Raw genomic sequence first — 20,743 nt, forward strand, 5'->3', positions numbered from 1 at the left:
AATGCTGTATGATATCTTACATGTGAAAAGCTGATATACAAATTTTATCAACTGACTGATTTTAAACCACAGATTAAATTAATGACATTGCCAGCATTACAAACTAAGTTTATAAACTTACATGTTTTTAACCAATTCCTTAATGTCATTTTGGAGATTTGTGATTTCAAATGTTTAAAAAAGCAAAAAACACGAGTATGTCCTCAAAGGTGTATCTGCATTAGTTCATTTTAAGATCTGCAAGTCAGGCATGCAATTTAGAAAAATTCTGAAAATGTATTTCAACATATCTGAAATTGACACAGACTATAAAGGACTATTTTAAATATAAACAGCATTAATTAAGCATATAATCACAAATAGAAACAAGTAATTAATCACTGAAAAGGGCAGAAAACTACCATTCAGTTGCTGAATTCACATTTGTAACTATTAATTGATCAGCTGGCCATACAAATAGGAACCATCTAGTTATTCTGCCCTGGTACAGGCAGAATCCTAGCTTGTTCCTTTCTGATTTCTGCCATGAACATTTGTATTTTAAAACTAAAAGAGGATTATATAAATTATTCTGCTATCTCCAAAATACATGATACAAGAGGATCTTTCCAGTGTGAAAAATACTGTTGCAATAGCTATGTCATAACCTCTCCTTACTCTTCATACCTTTTCGTAAGATGATATGCTTCTAATTTGTCATTTAAAAACAGTAACAATAAGATGTGTTAACAATTATGCCATTACCTGATCCTTCTCAGTTACCATAATCTATCAGAAGAGCAAAAGCATACGTGATAACTCAAAACTCCTTTTTTATAGCTGTTCTTTTAGGTCGATATTTGTAAAAACCTCTACGTGCTCCGATTGTTCATTCTGACGATGTTCCTACCTTCCTTGACTTTGGCTGCTTTTTGCCTCGATGGTGTCACCAGATCCTTTACAATCTGCAAGACCTGAATCATTGCTAGTTAACAAGCCAGAGACTACGCTGCTTCCTCCAGAAATCCAACAGGTTTCATCACCGAGCTCACTGCTGTTTCTGCTTTCGGGAAGCTCGGCACGAACACCGTTCAACTACAGAGAGACACATGCTTTGCTTAGCTATCCAGGAAGGCTCTGAAGCAGTTAATAAGAAACAACGAAAGGATAGGCTGTATCTTCTTGATACAAAGTGACTTCAGCACTTGTGAAAACCACCATCCTCAAAGTCCAAATGTATCACTTTACAAAGCATTAACCAGTTATAAACAAAACAAAACAAAACAAAACAAAACGCAGTGTGGGCAATCTTCTGCAAATCACTAAGCACAGTGAAAACATTTTCTCACAAAAGTCATGACAGGAAAAATAAAGTGCTATGCTATAAATTCTCATATAGCGGATCACAGATGCTATGTGCAAGTTTTTAAAAACACTCAGAAGCAGTCAACCAAAATACCCTGCACTGCAAAGCCTTAATACTTTTTTCTCCCAATTTCTCAAAAATCTCATATTTGAAACACAGAAAATAAAATGAAGCTAAAAATAATACTCTTGCAAACTCCAAGCTCCCGGGTCTGTATAACAGATAGGAACCTTCAAAAATGATCCTATAAATTCCTTGCCCTCCTCCTCATGCAGACACCTCTGACATCCTAGTACATGAAAAGAAGTCTAAATTCACACTTCCCGCTAGAAATCCCTGAAGGGTTGAAATTCGTTGGCCTCACCACTAAGAGGCATGAGCCAGACAGAGACTGTGCAAATCAGGTATAACCACCATTTTTGCCTCACAGTTTTCAACACCTAAGCTGCAACAACGCCCAATTAGTATTGATACCTTTGTTACATACTCTATTTACCACACACATCCCCTTTTCAAAGGGCTCCAGAGTAAATGAAAAGAGAAAACTGACATTTGGTGCTAATGTGGTTAAACGTTGTATTTACTGAATGATTCTCCACCGGCAATGTGTTCTCCTTACTGTACCTCCCAACTGTCCCCTCAGTTTTTCTTCTTTCCCATTTGTTACTTTTGATGTCCTTAATGTATCATTAAATAATGGATCTCAGGGCAAATCAAAGGCAGTTCCCTTGTCCTCACACTTAAAGGCTTATTTGTCATTTTCCCATTTTTCAATTGGACAACTAAGGTGCACGATCAACCAGGGTTGCAAGTAAAACACAGGATCCAAAACTCAAAGGCTTCTGGTTTCTCTGACATCACGCCTTTTCTGTAAAAATGTATAGTTTTAAAATTCAGGGTGAAGTTTTCAGCTCTTCAGAGAAGAGGTGCTATAACATGTGCATATATATCCACCCATAATTTATTCTCCATATGGGTGGTAATTTAAGACATTAGTGTTACAAATCCATGACAGCGAGAAACTACTTGCAAATGGAGGACAAAACATGACAATTATCCTAACTACCTGTTCTCTTTAAAGAGAATATCTATACTTGCAAACTAAATCAAAAAGTTCAGATGAGTCAAAGACCAAGTTTTCAACCTCCCATCAAAACCGTGCCCTTTAACAATTCCCTCTGAAGACTTGATAGAGACACATCAATATCTAAATCAAACTCCTCAAATCAAGTCCCCCCACCCAGTTCTTTCAATCCCTGGCCCCATTTCCTAGGGCAGTTCGGAGCACAAAATAGGTATTAGGTATATACTGAGTTTATTTCCAATTCTTTGCATTTCCAGCTCCTGAGAAACCATTTCCACTCTTCTGGAAAAAAATTATGTTTTTGAAAGGTACTTGCTGTTAGCTTTGCTCTCTCCCAGTATTTTTCTCTTTCCATACAAGGAAGGGGATCTACAGGGCATTATCTTCAGTCAGCTCTATCTTCCATATCTGATCAGTGAAGAGAAGACTTTCTATACTCATGTTTCCATAAAATTCAATCTTCATCATCCCCCATCTCACTGATAACAGTATTGGTTTTGAAAATGAAAATCGGAGCAATCAGTTTGACTTACTACCGTCAGTCCTTAACTTCTGCAAAGCAACCAACAGCTTTTTCTTGTTTCTCTATTCTCTTCTCATTTTTATCACATATTGCATCAGTAAACCTATCAGACCACATACTCCAATATAGTATATATAAGGGAGCTGTACTGTAAAATGTGAAGATCATGAAAGACAGAGGAACTATTATATTACACATCAGAGGAGAGTCCAGAGTCAGGTTAACTAGAATGTAACGCATGATGTCAGGTTACATACTGGGCCAGAAAGAGATGAGGGGAAATACATGATATTTGGGAACAACACCATCTATAGGTTATTAGTGTTAATTTCCTAACTATGACCACTATACTGCAGTTACATAACAGAACATCCTGGATTTTAGTAATATACCCTGAAGTATTTAGGGGTAAATACTTCACTGTACCCTTTACTGGTCCAGGGGGAAAAAAAAATATGAATACGGAATGAGAAACTAAATGTGGTACAACGTTAGCATTTGGGAAATCCAGGTAGAAGAATATGAGAATTGTCTGCGTTATTCTTGCAACATTTTCCTAAGTCCGAAATTATTTCAAAATAAACTTAAATTCTGACTACACAGGGGTGCCCACATGGTTCAGTTGGTTAAGCGTCTGACTCTTGATTCGGGCTCAGGACATCATCTCACAGTTCCTGAGATCAAGCCCCCCACTCCCCACCGCCGTTGGGCTCCACACTCAGCATGGAGCCTGCCTGGAATTCTCTCTTTCCCTCTGGCTCTGCCTCTCCCCTGCTCGCTTGCTCTCTCTCTCTCTCTCTCAAAACAAATAAACTTAAAAAAAATTCTGACTACATAGCCCAATACATGCGTATTTATTTGTTTATAAAGGATATATACGTATTGGTACTTATGTATGTTTAAATCACATAAAGCAAAGGACTTTAAAGGACCAGACTAACAATGTAAAAAAGAATTCCACATTTGTGAATATGCTGTGTGCCAGTTGTCTGTGTATGTGTACACATACATACACACATTTATACGCATTCTCACATTTGCTTCCTCTCCCCAAAGATCATTCTGAATCCTGGAATGCAAATCGTGAAAGGACACATACCTGTGGGGTTACTCTGGCACGGGCAGTCTTAAAAGAATTAATTTCCAGACCCTTAACTTCCATATGTACTTGTCACTAAAGCTGACCTGCTTGAGAAGATGCCTGCAGCAGGGGTTCTCCATTTCCGCGTCCCTTTACTCAATCACCTCTACCCCACTTTACGAAACAGAAAACAAAAAATAAAAACAAGGTCCACCCTGATCCACCTTACTACAGCACAGTGCTCAAGGGGTAAAAACACGAGAGATGGCAGAGAAATACAACCCAACAACTCCTTTAATCAGGGCAAAGTAACATCAGCCCATTCCACTTATTAAGATAGGAACTTCTAATAAAATACTCATTTAAAGTGAATAATTATGCATCAAAATTTATCATATATCTGTTATTTTGACAAATGGCACAGGATAAGCCTCTGTGAGGAAAGCAGAGTGGATGTATGATTTCAGAAAAACAAGTAGATACAATCTCTGGCTACTCAGGAATAGCCTGTTCATTTTTTAAATAGATGACTTCGGGTATCAAACCACTGTGTTATTCAAACCTCACTAGATACACTTATAAGAGGGATATAATCGTTTTCTTTAATACTTGTCCTCATTGGGCCCCTGGCACAAAGAACTGCTTTAATCACAGACCTCAGTTCTTATCATTGGTCCATGCCATGGCCCACTTTTATTTATTCACTCAATATTTCTTTTTAATAATAAACACCACAAAGCACCACTCCAACAAAAACTAGGGCCTTAACAATAATCTACATTTAACTACAGTCCCCCCCAACCACCAACCCATCCCCCTGCTTCATCCCAAACATCCTGAATCCAGTAGTTAACCATTCTCTTGATTTCCTTTATATTTCTCTATCCATCCATCATTACCTCCCTCCCCCCCCCCTCTCTCTCTCTCTCTCTCACACACACACACACACACACACACACACACACACACACGCCACACATCTTTGTGTTGCTGTTTGGGGTATCACATATTTTGTGTTATCTTTGAGGAATTATATTTTTTCTTACATATTTACACCAGTGGTTCTCAATCTTCACTATACATTGAAATTAAAAGTTTTAAAGGGGTGCCTGGGTGGCTCAGTCAGTTGAGTGTCCGACTTCGGCTTAGGTCATGATCTTGCATTCATGGGTTCGAGCCCTGCCTCAGGCTCCGTGCTGACAGCTCAGAGCCGTGAGCCTACTTTGGATCCTGTGCCTCCCTCTCTCTCTCTGCCTCTCCCCTGCTCGCACTCTGCCTCTTAAATCAATCAATCAATCAACCAATCAACAAAACGTTAAAAAGATTTAAAAAAATAAATAAAAGTTTTAAAAAGCTTTAAAAATCTGGTTTCTGAGTCCATCTACAGGGATTTGGACTTCACTGCACAAGGGTATAGCGTAAGCATCACAAATTTTAAAGGTTCCCTCAAACAATCCTAACATTCAAGGACCACTGTTATAGAAGAATGACATAGGAAAAGTTAATATGTACAAGTACACATGAAACGTACAAAAATTATGCTTCCACCATTTCAGTGTGTTTATCACATGCATACACACACACACACGGAGAAAGATGGATGCACAAAGAAAAAAACATCAAAATGTTACCAGCAATTTTTCCTCTGAAAAGTGACGCTACATATTAATTTTTATTATCTCCTTTTTGCTATACTTTTCTGAGAAAACATTTAACTATTTAAAGAAAGGAAGTGGGGCGCCTGGGTGGCTCAGTAGGTTGAGCATCTGACTCCTGATTTGGATTAGGTCATGATCCCAGGGTCATGGGATTGAGCCCCGCATCAGGCTCCGTACTGAGCATGGAGGCTTCTTAGGATTCTCTGCCTCCCTCCCTCTGCCCCTTTCCAATGTGCATGTGTGTGCACATGCATGTGCACTCTCACTCATATATAAAAAAAAGAAAAGAAAAGAATTATATTTTGGTTTTTAAATATTCCATATCACCTCACCAAAAAGGATACACAGATGGCACATTGGCACGTAAAAAAGAGGTTCAACATCATACGTCATCAGGAAATTTCAAGTTAAGATAACAAGACACCCCTACACACCTATTAGAATGGCTAAAAGGCAGAACGCTGACAACACCAAATGCTGGCAAGGATGTGTGGACGGAGCAACAGGAACTCTCATTAACTGCCAGTGGGAACACAAGGTGGGAATGCAAAATGGTACAGCCATCTTGGAAAACAATCTGGTGGTTTGTTACAAAACTAAACAAGCCCTTACCATTTTATGCTGCAATTGAATTATTCCTTGTTATTTACCCAAATGAGTTAAAAACTTACAAAAACCTATACATGGACGCTTACAGTTTTATTTGCAATTGCCAAAGCCTGGAAGCAATCCTTTGTTTTTCAGTGCATGAATGGATAGACAAATTGCTCCGATCCAGGTTACAGAATATTGTTCAGCAATGAAAGGAAATGAGCTATCAAGCCACAAAAAAAAAAAAAAAAAAGGCACCTTAAATGTTAAGTAAAGAAGCCAATCTGAAAAGGCTACATAGTATAAGATTCTAATCATATGCCATTCTGGAAAAGGCAAACCTATGGAGACAGCAGAGTGATCCTTTGCTGTCTCAAATCCTTTGTTTTGAGAAGACAGGGGGAAGGATGAATAGGCAGTCGCACAGGGAACTTCTAAGGCAGTGAAACTACTCTATACGCTACTGTAACAGTAGATACATGTCATTATACATTTGTCAAAACCCATAATATGTACAACACAAAGAGTGATCCTTAATGTAAACTTTAGTTAACAATAATGCATTGATATTGGCTCATCAACTGCAGTAAGTGAACCACAAAAATGCAAGATGTTAATAACAGGAAACCAGGAAGGTGGGAGTATTCTAAGGGGGCTTAAGGGAACTCCCAGGACTTTCCACTCAACTTTTCTGTAAATCTAAAAGTGTTCTAAAAGAGTCTTTTAGGAAAGCCTGGGTGGTTCAGCTGGTTGAGCATCTGACTGTTGATTTTGGCTCAGGTCATGATCCTGGGGTCATGGAATTGAGGCCCCTGAGTGTGGAACCTGTTTAAGAGTCTATCTCCCCATCTGCCCCTCTCACCCACTCGTGCTCTCCCGCTCTCTCTAAAAAAATAAATAGAAGACAGGCTTTTAAAATAAAGAAAATCTATATTTAATATATACTTCATCTATATTCTACTCTTTAGACATCATCTGAAATAATACAAAAATAGGGGCGCCTGGGTGGCTCAGTCGGTTGAGCGTCCGACTTCGGCTCAGGTCATGATCTCACAGTCTGTGAGTTCGAGCCCCATATCGGGCTCTGTGCTGATGGCTCAGAGTCTGGAGCCTGCTTCCGATTCTGTGTCTCCCTCTCTCTCTGCCCCTTCCCTGCTCATGCTCTGTCTCTGTCTCAAAAATAAATAAAAACATTAAGAAAAAAAAATTAAAAAAAAAAAAAAGAAATAATACAAAAATAAACCCAAAAAGTACAGAGTTTAACTGGAGAGAGTGCCTAAAACAAAAACAGTAACTGTCTATATGTGGGAGATCCAATGTGGTATGATAGACCACAAATGGAACAGGTGCCTTACAATGGACTGCCTGCATGAGGATGTGGAGAAAGAGGATCTCTTTTGCACTGCTGGAAGGTATGCAAACTGGTGCAGCCACTCTGGAAAACAGTATGGAGGTTCCTCAAAAAATTAAAAATAGAACTACCCTATGACCCAGCAACTGCACTACTAGGTATTTATCCAAGGGATACAGGTATGCTGTTTCAAAGGGGCACATGCACCCCAATGTTTATAGCAGTACTATCAACAATAGCTAAAATATGGAAAGAGCCCAAATGTCCAGATGGATGAATGGATAAAGAAGATGTGGTATGTATGTATACACACACACACACACACACACACACACACACACACACACACACACAATGGAGTATTACTTGGCAATCAAAAAGAATGAAATCTTGCCATTTGCAACTACGTGGATGGAACTGGAGGGTATTATGCTAAGTGAAATTAGTCATTTAGAGAAAGACAAAAATCATATGACTTCACTCATAGGAGGACTTTAAGAGACAAAACAGATGAACATAAGGGAAGGGAAACAAAAATAATATAAAAATAGGGAGGGGGACAAAGCATAAAAGATTCTTAAATACAGAGAACAAACAAGGTTGCGGGAGGAGGCATGGGCTAAATGGGGTAGGGGCATTAAGGAATCTACTCCTGAAATCACTGCTGCACTATAGGCTAACTAACTTGGATGATTGATTGATTGATTGACTGATTGATAGATAGATAGACAGACTAACTTGGATGATAGACAGATAGATAGGTAGATAGATAGACTAACTTGGATGATAGATAGATAGATAGACAGACAGACAGACTAACTTGGATGATAGATAGATAGATAGATAGATAGACAGACAGACAGACTAACTTGGATGATAGAGAGATAAATACTTTAAAAAATAAACACTTAAAAAAAAAAAAAAAACAAGGGACTGCCTGCACACAGCCGTGTGCTAGTTCTTTTCAAGAGAAAAATTCTTACTTTATTCTTGTTTTCTTTGTTTGTATTTTTGTTATCGATGGCCAAACTCACTAATCTCACTCTTCTTCCCCATTACTTCCCAATCAAGCATTCCCAGAGTACGGCACAGGGAGGAAGCCTGGGAGAAAACAGAGCAAGATAACACCAAAGTAGCGCGATAGGCTGTCGCACTCCACCGCACACCTAATGGGACACTCCAGTTTACGCCATTTTCCTTTCTCCACATGAAAATACAAAGTGAGGGGCGCCTGGGTGGCTCAGTCGGTTAAGCATTCAACTCTTGATTTAAACTCAGGTCATGATCTCACAGTTCATGAGTGTGAACCCCACATCAGGCTCTGCGATAACAGCGTGGAGCCTGCTTGGGATTCTTGCTCTCTGTCCCTCCCCTGTGCTCACGTCCGTGCACACGCTCTCTCTCTCAAAAATAAATTAACATTTAAAAAATAAAGAAAAATAAAAAAACTTTTTTAAGTCTCTATTTTCTTCCCTTTATCAATATGCATCTTTAATAGTTTTCTTATTACAAAAATAATGCATGGTCACTGTAGAAAATAAGTATATGAAAATAAGCCGAGAGAAAATAAAATCTTAGGCCTACCACACAGAGATAAGCATTGCTAACAACCTTTTAGACCTACCCATGCACTTTTTTGATTTTACAAAAATGAGGTAACATACATACATTTTTGGAATGGAAATGTTTACACACTTTAAAATACTTCATCAACATCTTTTTTATAAAATAAATACAGACAAGGATATTTGTACTGTGCTTTGTCCAAAAATTTTTTTGATCATATGAATAACAGCCCAGCATCTTTTCATTCTTGGCAATGATTTAGATTTTTTTTCTATGCACTTTTCAGAAAACTGTTTTGGCTTTCCTGGAAATATATTTTAGAATAAAGCTACTGTCAGTTTTTTCAGAACATGTAGATAAATGAGGAAAAAAAACATGTGAGAGGCCACGCTTGTTGTGACAAAAACAATCTGTAAACATTCAAGATGTCAACTGGCCACAAACAGAAAACAGCTTTTGAATATTAAACTATAAACCCATTTCTGACTGGTCTCCTCTTGGGTTAATCAACTTAAGACACTTCACTTCTCTGTTATTCTATTTAGATTTTATGGGCGGGGGAGGGGGATATAAACACTGTGTTTTACAATTTTGAAAACAAGCTCAACAAACTCATCAATATGGAATAAAATGTATGTCGATTATAAAAATAAAAGTTGTTGGCTTTTGTCCACATACCTTTTCCTGTACCAAATATTGATAATATTTTCTGTCCAAATAGTGCTCAGGTGTTTATAGTAATTCCTAATAATTCATACGGGATATTTAAAAATGAACAATGTCGAGCTCATCACCGATCTTTGCAGATTTCTTTCACAGAAAAAAGTTAGACAAAATAAAAAAGACAGAAAGGTAAAGTGTCCTGAATTTGAAGAATGTGGAAAGAGCCAACAGAATATGTGTCCTTCTTCCACATAACGCAAAGCACAGTAGATGGTAGTAATTGTTTACAAACAGAAGTACCTGTGATGTAATTAAGTTAGCAGTTCTTTTAAACCCAGTTTTAAAGCTATTTTATCAAAAGGCAATTCACTTTGCTTGTAACAGGCAGCCAAGAAACTTCTGTAGCTTGCTGGAAGCTTCTGTTCTTTCTGTGGCTCAGCAGAAACTGCCATAAATATGTGCAAAGTACAATTCACAAACATGGGGAATGAAAATACATTACCCCAGCTTATCTTCACAACACTAGAAATTCTTAACGTACTGACTTATATCATAAGTTCACTTTAAAGGCAGTAAAATTTTGCTCATCCATACAGAAAGTATTAAACACCTCGTACATTCTACTAGGTACAATGCCAGGTGCTGGTATTATAAGAGTGATCATCTCCTTCAGTTCTACCAAAAGAAATTAACATTAAACACATAATTACACAATTAATTACTGAATTACAACTGAAATAACCCCTGCAAGTAGTTACAGGATGACAGGAGAGTGTCCTTAAGTGGAAAAATGGTAGGAATTAAAGGCTATACACAACACATTATAACTGAACATTGTATTCCAATTTCTGAATTACATTTTGAATTTTTTTTTAATGTTTTACCTATTTTTTTTTTTGACAGAAAGAGAGAGAGTATGAGCAGAGGAGGGGCAGAGAGAGGCGGGGGACAGAAGATCCAAAGCTGGCTCTGAGCTGACAGCAGGAAGCCGGAGGCAGGGCTTGATCCCACGAACCGTGAGATCATGACCTGAGCCAAAGTCAGATACTCAACCGAGCCACCCAGTGCCCCAACATTGTGATTTTTAAAGAAAGCTTCCCTTTATGTAGAAATGACTCTTCTGGCTTTCCAAAGCCACATGCAGATGGACACACAAAAAGAGAAAGCAAAGAGACTTTCTAGTCATAATGAGGAAACTTAAATATGACTCTATTTCTAAAATCAAGGACTCAAAGAAAACACAGCATCCAAGCAATCTGACCCACTCCAGATTCTATCTAACAAAGCTGTCAAATAACATTAGTTTTTAAAATTTCATTACCATAAAAAATACATTAAAAAGCAGTTAAATCTTGAAGTAAGTCAATTCAATTTGGATGAATCACAATTCAATAGATATTCACATTTAAGATCAAATGTCCATATGCACACATACGTATGTATACAAAATATAAAGACAGACATTTCCATAAAATTCACAAAAGTGCTTATGTATATAAACATAGAAGTCCCTCTAACATTCAAAAACATCTTTCTGGAGTTTCCATAATACAAAACCTGTAATTCACCATAACACATTAATTTTAACAGAAAGTAAGACCAACAGAGTCCCTGACAGACTAACATATGAGGCAAAATTGATCTTTGATACCTTTTATTCTCCATTCTTCCTCTTTCTGAAACTTTTTTCTCCTTCTGCTTTTTTTAAAATTTTTTTTAATGTTTATTTATTTTTGAGACAGAGACAGAGTGCAAGTGGGGGAGGGGCAGAAAGAGAGGGAGACAGAGAATCTGAAACAGGCTCCAGGCTCTGAGCTGTCAGCACAGAGGCCAACGCGGGGCTCAAACCCACAAACCTTGTGAGATCATGACCTAAGCCGAAATCGGACGCTCAACCGACTGAGCCACCCAGGCGCCCTCTCCCTCTGCCTTTTATGTATACTATGTATTATCTCTCTGCTACCCATAACAAAATGACCCATGTCCCAAAAGAAACATATAAAATTTCTGTATATACATTAAAAAACTACATCCCTTCATAATACATTTTTGGAGATGCAAAAGCATCATCCGAAGTTAAAATCTGTGGTTTTCCAATAAGCATTTTGGAAGAAAGGACTATTTTAAAAGGATATGATACAAGAAAAAATGTAAACAGTGAAAAAAGTTACCCTAATAATGAGATAGCACCTCAACACCCATTAGAATGGCTTGGCTGCTATCAAAAAAAAAAAACAAAAACAAAAACAAAAAACAAAAAAAACCCACCAAAACAGAAAATAACAAGTGTGGACCAGGACGTGGGGAGGCACTGGAGCCCTTGAGCAATGTAAAATGGTGCAGCCGCTATGGAAAACCACAGGCAGTTCCTCAGAAGATTAAGCACAGAACAGAATAACCCTACGATCCAGCAATTCCACTTCTGGGCATCTACTCAAGAGAACCGAAAGGTGAGTCTCAGACAGGTACTCCAACACCTGTGTTCGCAGCAGCACTGCTCACCATGGCCAAAAGGTGGCAGCAACCCAAGCTGGCCAGTACCATCCAAACAACGAAACAGTACTCAGTCTTTTAAAGGAAATTCTGGGACACCTGGGTGGCTCAGTTGGTTGAACATCCAATTTTGGCTCAGGTCATGATCTCACAGTTCGTGAGTTTGAGCCCCAGTCAGGCCCATTGCTGTCAGCGCAGAGCCCGCTTCAGATCTTCTGTCCCCCTCTCTCTAGCTCTCCCCTGCTCACATTCGTTCTCTGGCTTGCTGTCCCCTTTTCTCTCCCTCTCTCAAACCTAAACAAATGTTAAAAATATATAAATTACATATTGTTATATATTATCATATATATCATCATATATATTATATATTATCATGTATATTATATTTTATACATATTTAGAGATATATATATATATATATTTTTTTTTTTTTTTTAAAGGAAGGAAATTCTGGCACTTGCTAGAGCATGGGTGAACTGTGACGACATTATGCTGAGTGAAATGGACCAGTCACAAATACACAAACACTGCATGAACCCAATTACATGAGGCACCTAGAGAAGTTAAATTCATAGAAGCAGAAAACAGAGTGGTGGGTGCCCAGGGCTAGAGGAAGAGAAATAGGAAGTTGCTTAACAAGTACAGAGTGTGAATTTTTCAACATAAAGGTTCTGGAGACTGGTTGCATGACAATGAACATATACTTAAAGCTACTGAACTGGACACTCAAAAATGGTTAGGATGGTAAATCTTATGTTATCTGTATTTTACCACAATCTGGGGGAAAAAGCTATCCTGTCTAAAAACTAAATATATGCAACTAAAAGCAACCTTTTTTTAATGTTTATTTTCGAGAGAGAGAGAGAGTGAGAGAGAGCATGAGTTGAGGAGGGGCAGAGAGAGAGGGTGACACAGAATCCGAAGCAGGCTCCAGGCTCTGTGCTGACAGCTCAGTGGGGGCTTGAACCCACAAACTGTGAGATCGTGACCTGAGCCAAAGTCGGATGCTTAACCAACTGAGCCACCCAGGCACCCCTAAAAGCAACTTATAATGCTATTTTGAGCCTACTAAACTGGTCAGAGTGAAATATATTCTTGTATACCAACTACCAGAGTAACTGTAAGTTAGTTAAGTACAGTCTTTTAAGAAAGACAGGCAGACAATGTGGATGGAACTGGAGAGTGTTATGCTAAGTGAAATAAGCCCTACAGAGAAAGACAGATACCATACATTTTCACTCTTATGTGGATCCCAAGAAACTTAACGGAAGACCAAGGGGGGGGAGAAGGGGAAAAAAAAAAGGTTACAGAGAGGGAAGGAGGCAAACCATAAGAGATTCTTAAAAACTGAGAATAAACTGAAGGCTGATGGGCATTGAGGAGGGCACCTGTTGGGATGAGCACTGGGTGTTGTATGGAAACCAATTTGACAATAAATTTCATGTAAAAAAAAAAAAAAAAAGATAGGCAGACATAGGCAAAAAGATTTCAGTCTATGAATCTAGCCTAAGGAATTCATTCTACTTCCCTTTATTAAAGAAAAGGGTCAAATTCACCAGTGATATTTATTCTGCAAATGTTTTTAAAAAACTGAACCATCCTAAAAATAGGAAAATGGTTAAATAAGTTACTATGCATCATTACCTTTAAGGAATATGATAATTATAAATTTGAATTATGAAAAACAATTACAGAAATAGGATAACTGCCTAAACACAACTCAACGTTAGAAATCCAAATATAAAACTGCATATACATTATGAATCAAGTTATATAAAAACATACATTTTTAGAAGTTTATTTATTTATTTTTAAAGTAATCTCTACACCCAACATGCGGCTTAAACCCACAACCCTGAGATCAGAGTCACACACTTCTGACTGAGCCAGCCAGGTGCCCCAAAAATGTATATTATCTGGACAAGAGTACAGGGTCATATGCAAAAACGCAAATGGCTGCTTTAACGTAATGGGGTTACCACGACTTTTTCTCCCCATTTCCAAAATGTATGCATTTTAACGTTATGATTATACTTTATTTTTATTTTTTTTTTCAACGTTTATTTATTTTTGGGACAGAGAGAGACACAGCATGAACGGGGGAGGGGCAGAGAGAGAGGGTGACACAGAATCGGAAACAGGCTCCAGGCTCTGAGCTGTGAGCCCAGAACCCGACGCGGGGCTCGAACTCACGGACCGCGAGATCGTGACCTGGCTGAAGTCGGACGCTTAACCGAATGCGCCACCCAGGCGCCCCTATACTTTAAAAATAAGGAAAAAGGGACTCGAAAGATTAAAAAGACCAGTTTTGATGAAATTAGGTAAAATAAAAAATAAAACGGAGGCAACACTGGGGTGTTTATCTAAGCTAAAACTACAAATTTAACCTCCTCCCACCACTTATTTATACCAATACTGAATTTTCCTTCATTTCTCAATCTTAATCTCCACCTCTCAACTCCAGGCCTTCATCCATTTTGTTCCTTCTGTTTAGAAACCCCTCCCGCCCCCCCTCTTCACTTAGCCAGACCTCAGCTGGAACGTGATTTCCTAACAGCAGTCTTCCAGCCCTCCTGCCCTCGCAGCAGCTCGGTCCCCTTGCTCCTGCAGACTCCCACATTTCCCTTTTTGTATTAAGAACACTGCTACATCTGTCTTCCCCACTAGTTCTGTGCTCCGAGAGGCCAAGGGTCACACTTGTCTTGTTCTGATCTATGTGCCCAAAGACCAACCTAGCAGCAGTATACTTGGAGGTACTCATCAGTATCTGTTAATACTAAAGACATAATGATTATTCAAAATAATACATTCCCTTCCTTAAAATTTGTTTTACTATCAGATTCAAACACCCTAACTTTTAAAATACTTGAAGAAATCAACTTATAGCATCATGTGTCTCAAAGTTGCCTAAAAAGTGAGATTTGAGTCTCTTATACTTTGCAATATTCCAAATTAATTTTCTAGCTTTCATTACACCTTGCAATTATTAAACTTTTAAGAGACATTACTATAGATGGTAAGTATCCTGACATTTCACATTAAAATCTAATAAAACCCATAAATCTCTAAAACCTAACGAGAATCCGTCTTGATATGTTCATTTATTCTATTTTTGGCTAAAAAAAGTTTATTAGGACAAAGACAAAGAGGCACCAGCTTTTAAAAAAAGCTAATCCTTAGTGAAGCAGTCTCAACTGATACATAAAGAGCTACAGCTGGTTGACTGCTAGGAAACAAATCCAATAGTGCTATACCTTATCCCTTAAAAACATTTGTTCAACAGCACCTTGAGATTTTGTCAACATAATTTAAAATGGGAATTGGGCAGAAAGAAATCTCTCCTGATAAAAGCTGAATGTTGTCTCCTTTCAAGGTCACCTCATTCTAGAAAATATCTCATGCCATTTTTTCCTCAAGCCTACGTAATAAAAGCCAAACAGAAACCAGTAAACCAGAGCAATAAATCCTGTTCTTATGCAAGAGATATGAATCCTATTTCAATTAATGAAGAAACGGGAAATTTTCCTGTTGAAAAGCTAAATAGGAAAAAGTAAAGAGATCACCATGCAGTCTTCCTTTCTCTTCCAGACAAGCTTCCTGGAGGAATGTCCCCAAACCACCACACCGGTTAGGAGGGACTCCACTACTGGAACCCACCGACAACCCGAATCTGAGGGCTACTCTACAAAACAGTGGGGCTGCAGTTTTTCAAGACACCAATCTCATGAAAGATAAAGAACAATTGAGGCCTCTGGTTCAAGGAGACCTCGGAGACCTGACAACTGAACGCAGCTGGTGGGAAACACCTAGATGGACCCTGCAACTGGGGGCAAATCTGCACTCCGGGGCATTACTGGGAAACAGAACTGCGGAACAAGAACTTTAGACTAGATAAACATAATTTACCTACTTGGTAATTTCATTGTGGTTATGAAAGAAAATATTCTTATTCTTCGCAACTGCACACTGAAGACAAATGTGTGAAGGAGTGTGAGATACATGCAACTACTCTCAAATGGTTCCAAAACAAATAAGCAATATGTATTTTATAAAACATATTTTCAGAAATAAAAAAAATAAATAAAGGATTGAACTTAATGAAAAAATAAAGTTGGGCTAGTCGGGAAGGAGAGGTAGAATTTCACCTGTTGAGAAGATATACACACTAATCAAAGAAAGAAATCAGAAGGAGAAAGAAAACTTTGCCGATCTCAACACTGTTATTTTCCACCAGAATCCAGCTCAGCACTGAGTCAGAAAAGCACATCTCTTCAGTGAGACCAAAACTTCTGATGGCTAACAATTCTGACAACACATTTGTCAGGGGAAAAGAATAAAGACTTCACTTTTGTAATACAAATCAAACATTTTAAAGTAATTTAAGTACAGAGTTACTTCTACTAAGGAATCCTTTGAGATCTAAGTTCCTCTCAACAAAGTCAGTTTGGGTACTGAGAAAGTTGGAGTAGGGTCTTTCTCCTGTCCTGGACAGAATTCCCCACACACATCAGTAAACACCCTACAGGTACATGTAAGTACAAAGTTCCCATAAACCGTTTAAGGCTGATTTGGGCAAAAACAAACAAACAAACAAACAAAAACAAAATCACAGTGGCCCTACTGACTCCATGTGGGGCAACCTGGACCAAGACCACGGCAATGGAAAAGCAGGTTTCCTTAGGAGAGTCTAAGTGACGAGATTTCCCCTTAGTTAGCAGTAAAGAAACCCTCTTTTAAATAGCTTCTAGGCTATTCTGATGGTAGCATCAAAAACAACATTTTTGATAATAAAGCATGCCAATGAAATGCATGTTAGTGATCATGATTTAACAGCCTGTATCAATCATTTAGCATATAAAGCCGTGTTGATGCAGTCAAAGCAACAAACTGAAGGTTTGAAAATCAAATTCAAGATCTGTGGTACCATAACTGTCACAAGTAAACAAGTCTGCAATGTTCTTCCAATGCTGTAAGACCTAGCCCCTCCTTTCCTAATCTAGAACACTTCACACTTCATCTACATAAAGAAAATAACAGGGGCACCTGGGTGGCTGGCTCAGTCGGTTAAGCATCCGACTTCGGGCTCAGGTCACATCTCCCAGTTTGCCAAGTTCGAGCCCCGAATCGGGCTCTCTGCTGACATCTCAGAGCCTGGAGCCTGTTTTGGATTCTGTGTCTCCCTCTCTCTGCTCCTCCCCCGCTCATGCCCGCGCTCGCTCGCTCGCGCGCGCTCTCTCTCTCTCTCTCTCTCCCTCTCTCTCTCTCAGAAATAAAGAAACTTAGGGGCGCCTGGGTGGCGTAGTCGGTTAAGCGTCCGACTTCAGCCAGGTCACGATCTCGCAGTCCGTGAGTTCGAGCCCCGAGTCAGGCTCTAGGCTGATGGCTCAGAGGCTGGAACCTGTTTCCGATTCTGTGTCTCCCTCTCTCTCTGCCCCTCCCCCGTTCATGCTCTGTCTCTCTCTGTCCCAAAAATAAATAAACGTTGGAAAAAAAAAATTCTTTTTAAAAAATAAAAAAAAGAAAGAAACTTAAAAAAAAACGAAAATAACAAAAAGTTATTACCTAAAGAAAATAAACAAGACCAATTACTGTGAATTTATATAAAAACTTAATGTGTACCTGTTTGTTTTCTCAAATTTCTTTTAAGTTACAATCAATCAAACCTATTCCACGTCACTCCGCGTGAGAACATAACAAGGTTGACCAGGGAAAACATCAAATACAGTGCTTTACTGGAGAGTGCTGAAATCTTTACTGACACAACCTTGTAACTTCCATTACTATTCCATTCTTCTAGAATCTGAGACAGGCAACTATTTTTTAAAAGACACTGTGACTGCCAATATTCCACAATTTAATACAAACGTGTAGGAGTGTAGATTAGTGTCTTACTGAAATCTTTTCACGTTCCATTGTTTAAAGCTTAATTAACACCTGAATATTCCAAATGTGTGAGGGGGAAAGAAAACTGGTCTGACTCCAGGGTACCTAGGTGATGCCAGCAGAAGTCAGCTTCTGAATTCAGGGCAAAAAATAGCACTCTACAATCAAGTGCCTGCACATGACCACTACCTCTGAACATGAATTTATCTTTTTTTTTTTTTTTAATTTTTTTTAACGTTTATTTATTTTTTCTTTTTTCTCTTTTTTTTTTTATTTAAAAAAATTTTTTTTCAACGTTTATTTATTTTTGGGACAGAGAGAGACACAGCATGAACGGGGGAGGGGCAGAGAGAGAGGGAGACACAGAATCGGAAACAGGCTCCAGGCTCTGAGCCATCAGCCCAGAGCCTGACGCGGGGCTCGAACTCACGGACCGCGAGATCGTGACCTGGCTGAAGTCGGGCGCTTAACCGACTGCGCCACCCAGGCGCCCCACGTTTATTTATTTTTGAGACAGAGAGAGACAGAGCATGAATGGGGAGGGGCAGAGAGAGAGGGAGACGCAGAATCCGAAGCAGGCTCCAGTCTCCAAGCTGTCAGCACAGACCCCGACGCGGAGCTCGAACTCACGGACCGCGAGATCATGACCTGAGCCGAAGTCGGACGCTTAACCGACCAAGCCACCCAGGCGCCCCTGAACATGAATTTAATAACTAACCTATGACTCAGTGTGCTTGAAGTAGGAGAGGAGAGACTGGGGAAAGGGGAAGAACTGGGAAGATATTCTCACTCTGATCCTGACCATTTCTAACCAACAGCTTTAAAGAGAGGCTAGAAAGAATTACTTTCATAGTCACCTTGTCCATCTCGAAAAGAGAAAAAGGCATTGTAATATTAAGACACTACTTTAGATCAATTTTGAGGGAGAAAGATAGAGGCCTGGAAATTTTTAACATCAATTTCACACTTGTGGAAAATGAGGAGACAACTGTGTAATGACATCCATCATACAAACTGACAGGCTCAAATTCCCTTAATAGAAAATGTCTATTTGTGTTTGAGCCAAAATGTGATAATACATAGCTGTCCAGACACTATAAAAAAAAAAAAAAAAAAAAAACCAACCAAAAAACTGAATGTTAATATATGCAGATTTATTAGTCAGACTACATAACAAGTATCACTTGCTTGTGTTAATTACAGTCAAAGTAAGACACTTTGCCATCTTTCCTCCATATAGAATTCACCTGTATCTCCAAATTTTAAAATTCAGACTTCAGCCTTTACACTCGGGGGAGTTTTGCACCAGCATGAGCTCTTGTATTCTATACAGATCTAATTTATACAGCAAGTCAAGAAGAATAAATGATCCAACATAGCCTTTCTTTTCCTTTTTCCTCTCCTTTGAAGTGAGCTGAGTTCTCAGTAAAGGTTTACAACATAGCCATTTCCTAGCTGTAAAGTTATGCCTTCAGAAGTGCATTGTTGTAAGGTGTTGTTTTCCTAGACCTTCCCTGAGGCAGTTCTACCTTTGTTGAATTTGTATAAACAACTTTACAAAAAAAAAAAAAATGAAAATCACTAAGATGTGCTTTCCACTGTGTGTCTTTTAACAAATGAGAAATACTAAGTCATACATATAATATTTTCAGGTAGAAATTCATTTTTAGAGAAGTCAATGTAAAAAAGATATGGAACCAGTACATCACTTCGAATAACATGGATTCAAGGATAAACTGTATAAATCAATCTATTTTCTGAAATTAATGAGAGGTAACAAGATGAATATTTAAGGCTATTAATTTTAAATATACATTCCCCTCTGTCTCTGCTTGCCTAGAGAAGCAGCAGAATGAACAGAGAACACGTGCCTACACTTGGAACAAAAGAACCCCTGAAATAACCAGGACACAAATGCCAACATGAAGCAACACGAGGGGCCCCAAACCCTGAAAACTGCATGTTTCCGTTGTCTTAATTTAGCTTCATAGACACAAATCTCATTTTATCCAACAGTTATGTTCCTACAGGCAAAAGTGGAAATGCACATCTTCTCACTAATAGAATCATACATTCCAGAGCTAGAAGGCTTCCAGACAACGCAGCGCAGTCCTCACGCTGACAAACAAGGAAAGGGCAGGGGCACAGGGGAGGCAGGGGTAGGGAGGATGGAGGCGCCTTGAGCGGCCAAGCCAACGGCTACGCATAGACGCGTAACACGGCGGTGGGTCAACAGCAAAACCAACCCCGGTCTCTGCGACTCTTAAAAGAAGACTGCCGCCGGAAAACTTACTCTCTCAGAATGGGATTTCAAGGAGTTTCTCTTCAGAATAGAGTACCTTAAAACTATTATAATGAGGTGGTTTGGAGCATCCTGCTTTGTGCTATACTGAAGAATTTTCATTCAAGGTGACCTATATACCAAGGTTATCTATATTATGCAGTATATTGTAGATCTAAAAGAAAAACATTAATGACATTCTTCACTAACCTAATGACACAGGT

The 20,743-nt window shown here is 38.8% G+C and overlaps 1 protein-coding gene across 5 annotated transcripts in view; it reads right to left on the minus strand.

The window, feature by feature from the left end:
- Positions 1-20,743, minus strand: part of USP6NL (USP6 N-terminal like) — a 276,352-nt gene that overhangs the window by 175,832 nt on the left and 79,777 nt on the right. For 2 of the 5 annotated variants that reach the window (XR_007154111.1, XM_047867685.1), the window contains exon 1: positions 890-977. The exons of the other annotated variants lie outside the window; for them this stretch is intronic. Coding sequence is in view for 1 of the 2 variants with exons in the window: in XM_047867685.1 (XP_047723641.1) it covers positions 890-962 (73 nt within the window). In the remaining variant the exon portion in view is untranslated. Of the gene's footprint in view, positions 1-889; positions 978-20,743 lie in introns of those variants that run through there. 5 annotated transcript variants of the gene reach the window in all.

Source organism: Prionailurus viverrinus, chromosome B4 (assembly GCF_022837055.1).
Source record: "Prionailurus viverrinus isolate Anna chromosome B4, UM_Priviv_1.0, whole genome shotgun sequence".
Taxonomy (NCBI): Eukaryota; Metazoa; Chordata; class Mammalia; order Carnivora; family Felidae; genus Prionailurus; species Prionailurus viverrinus.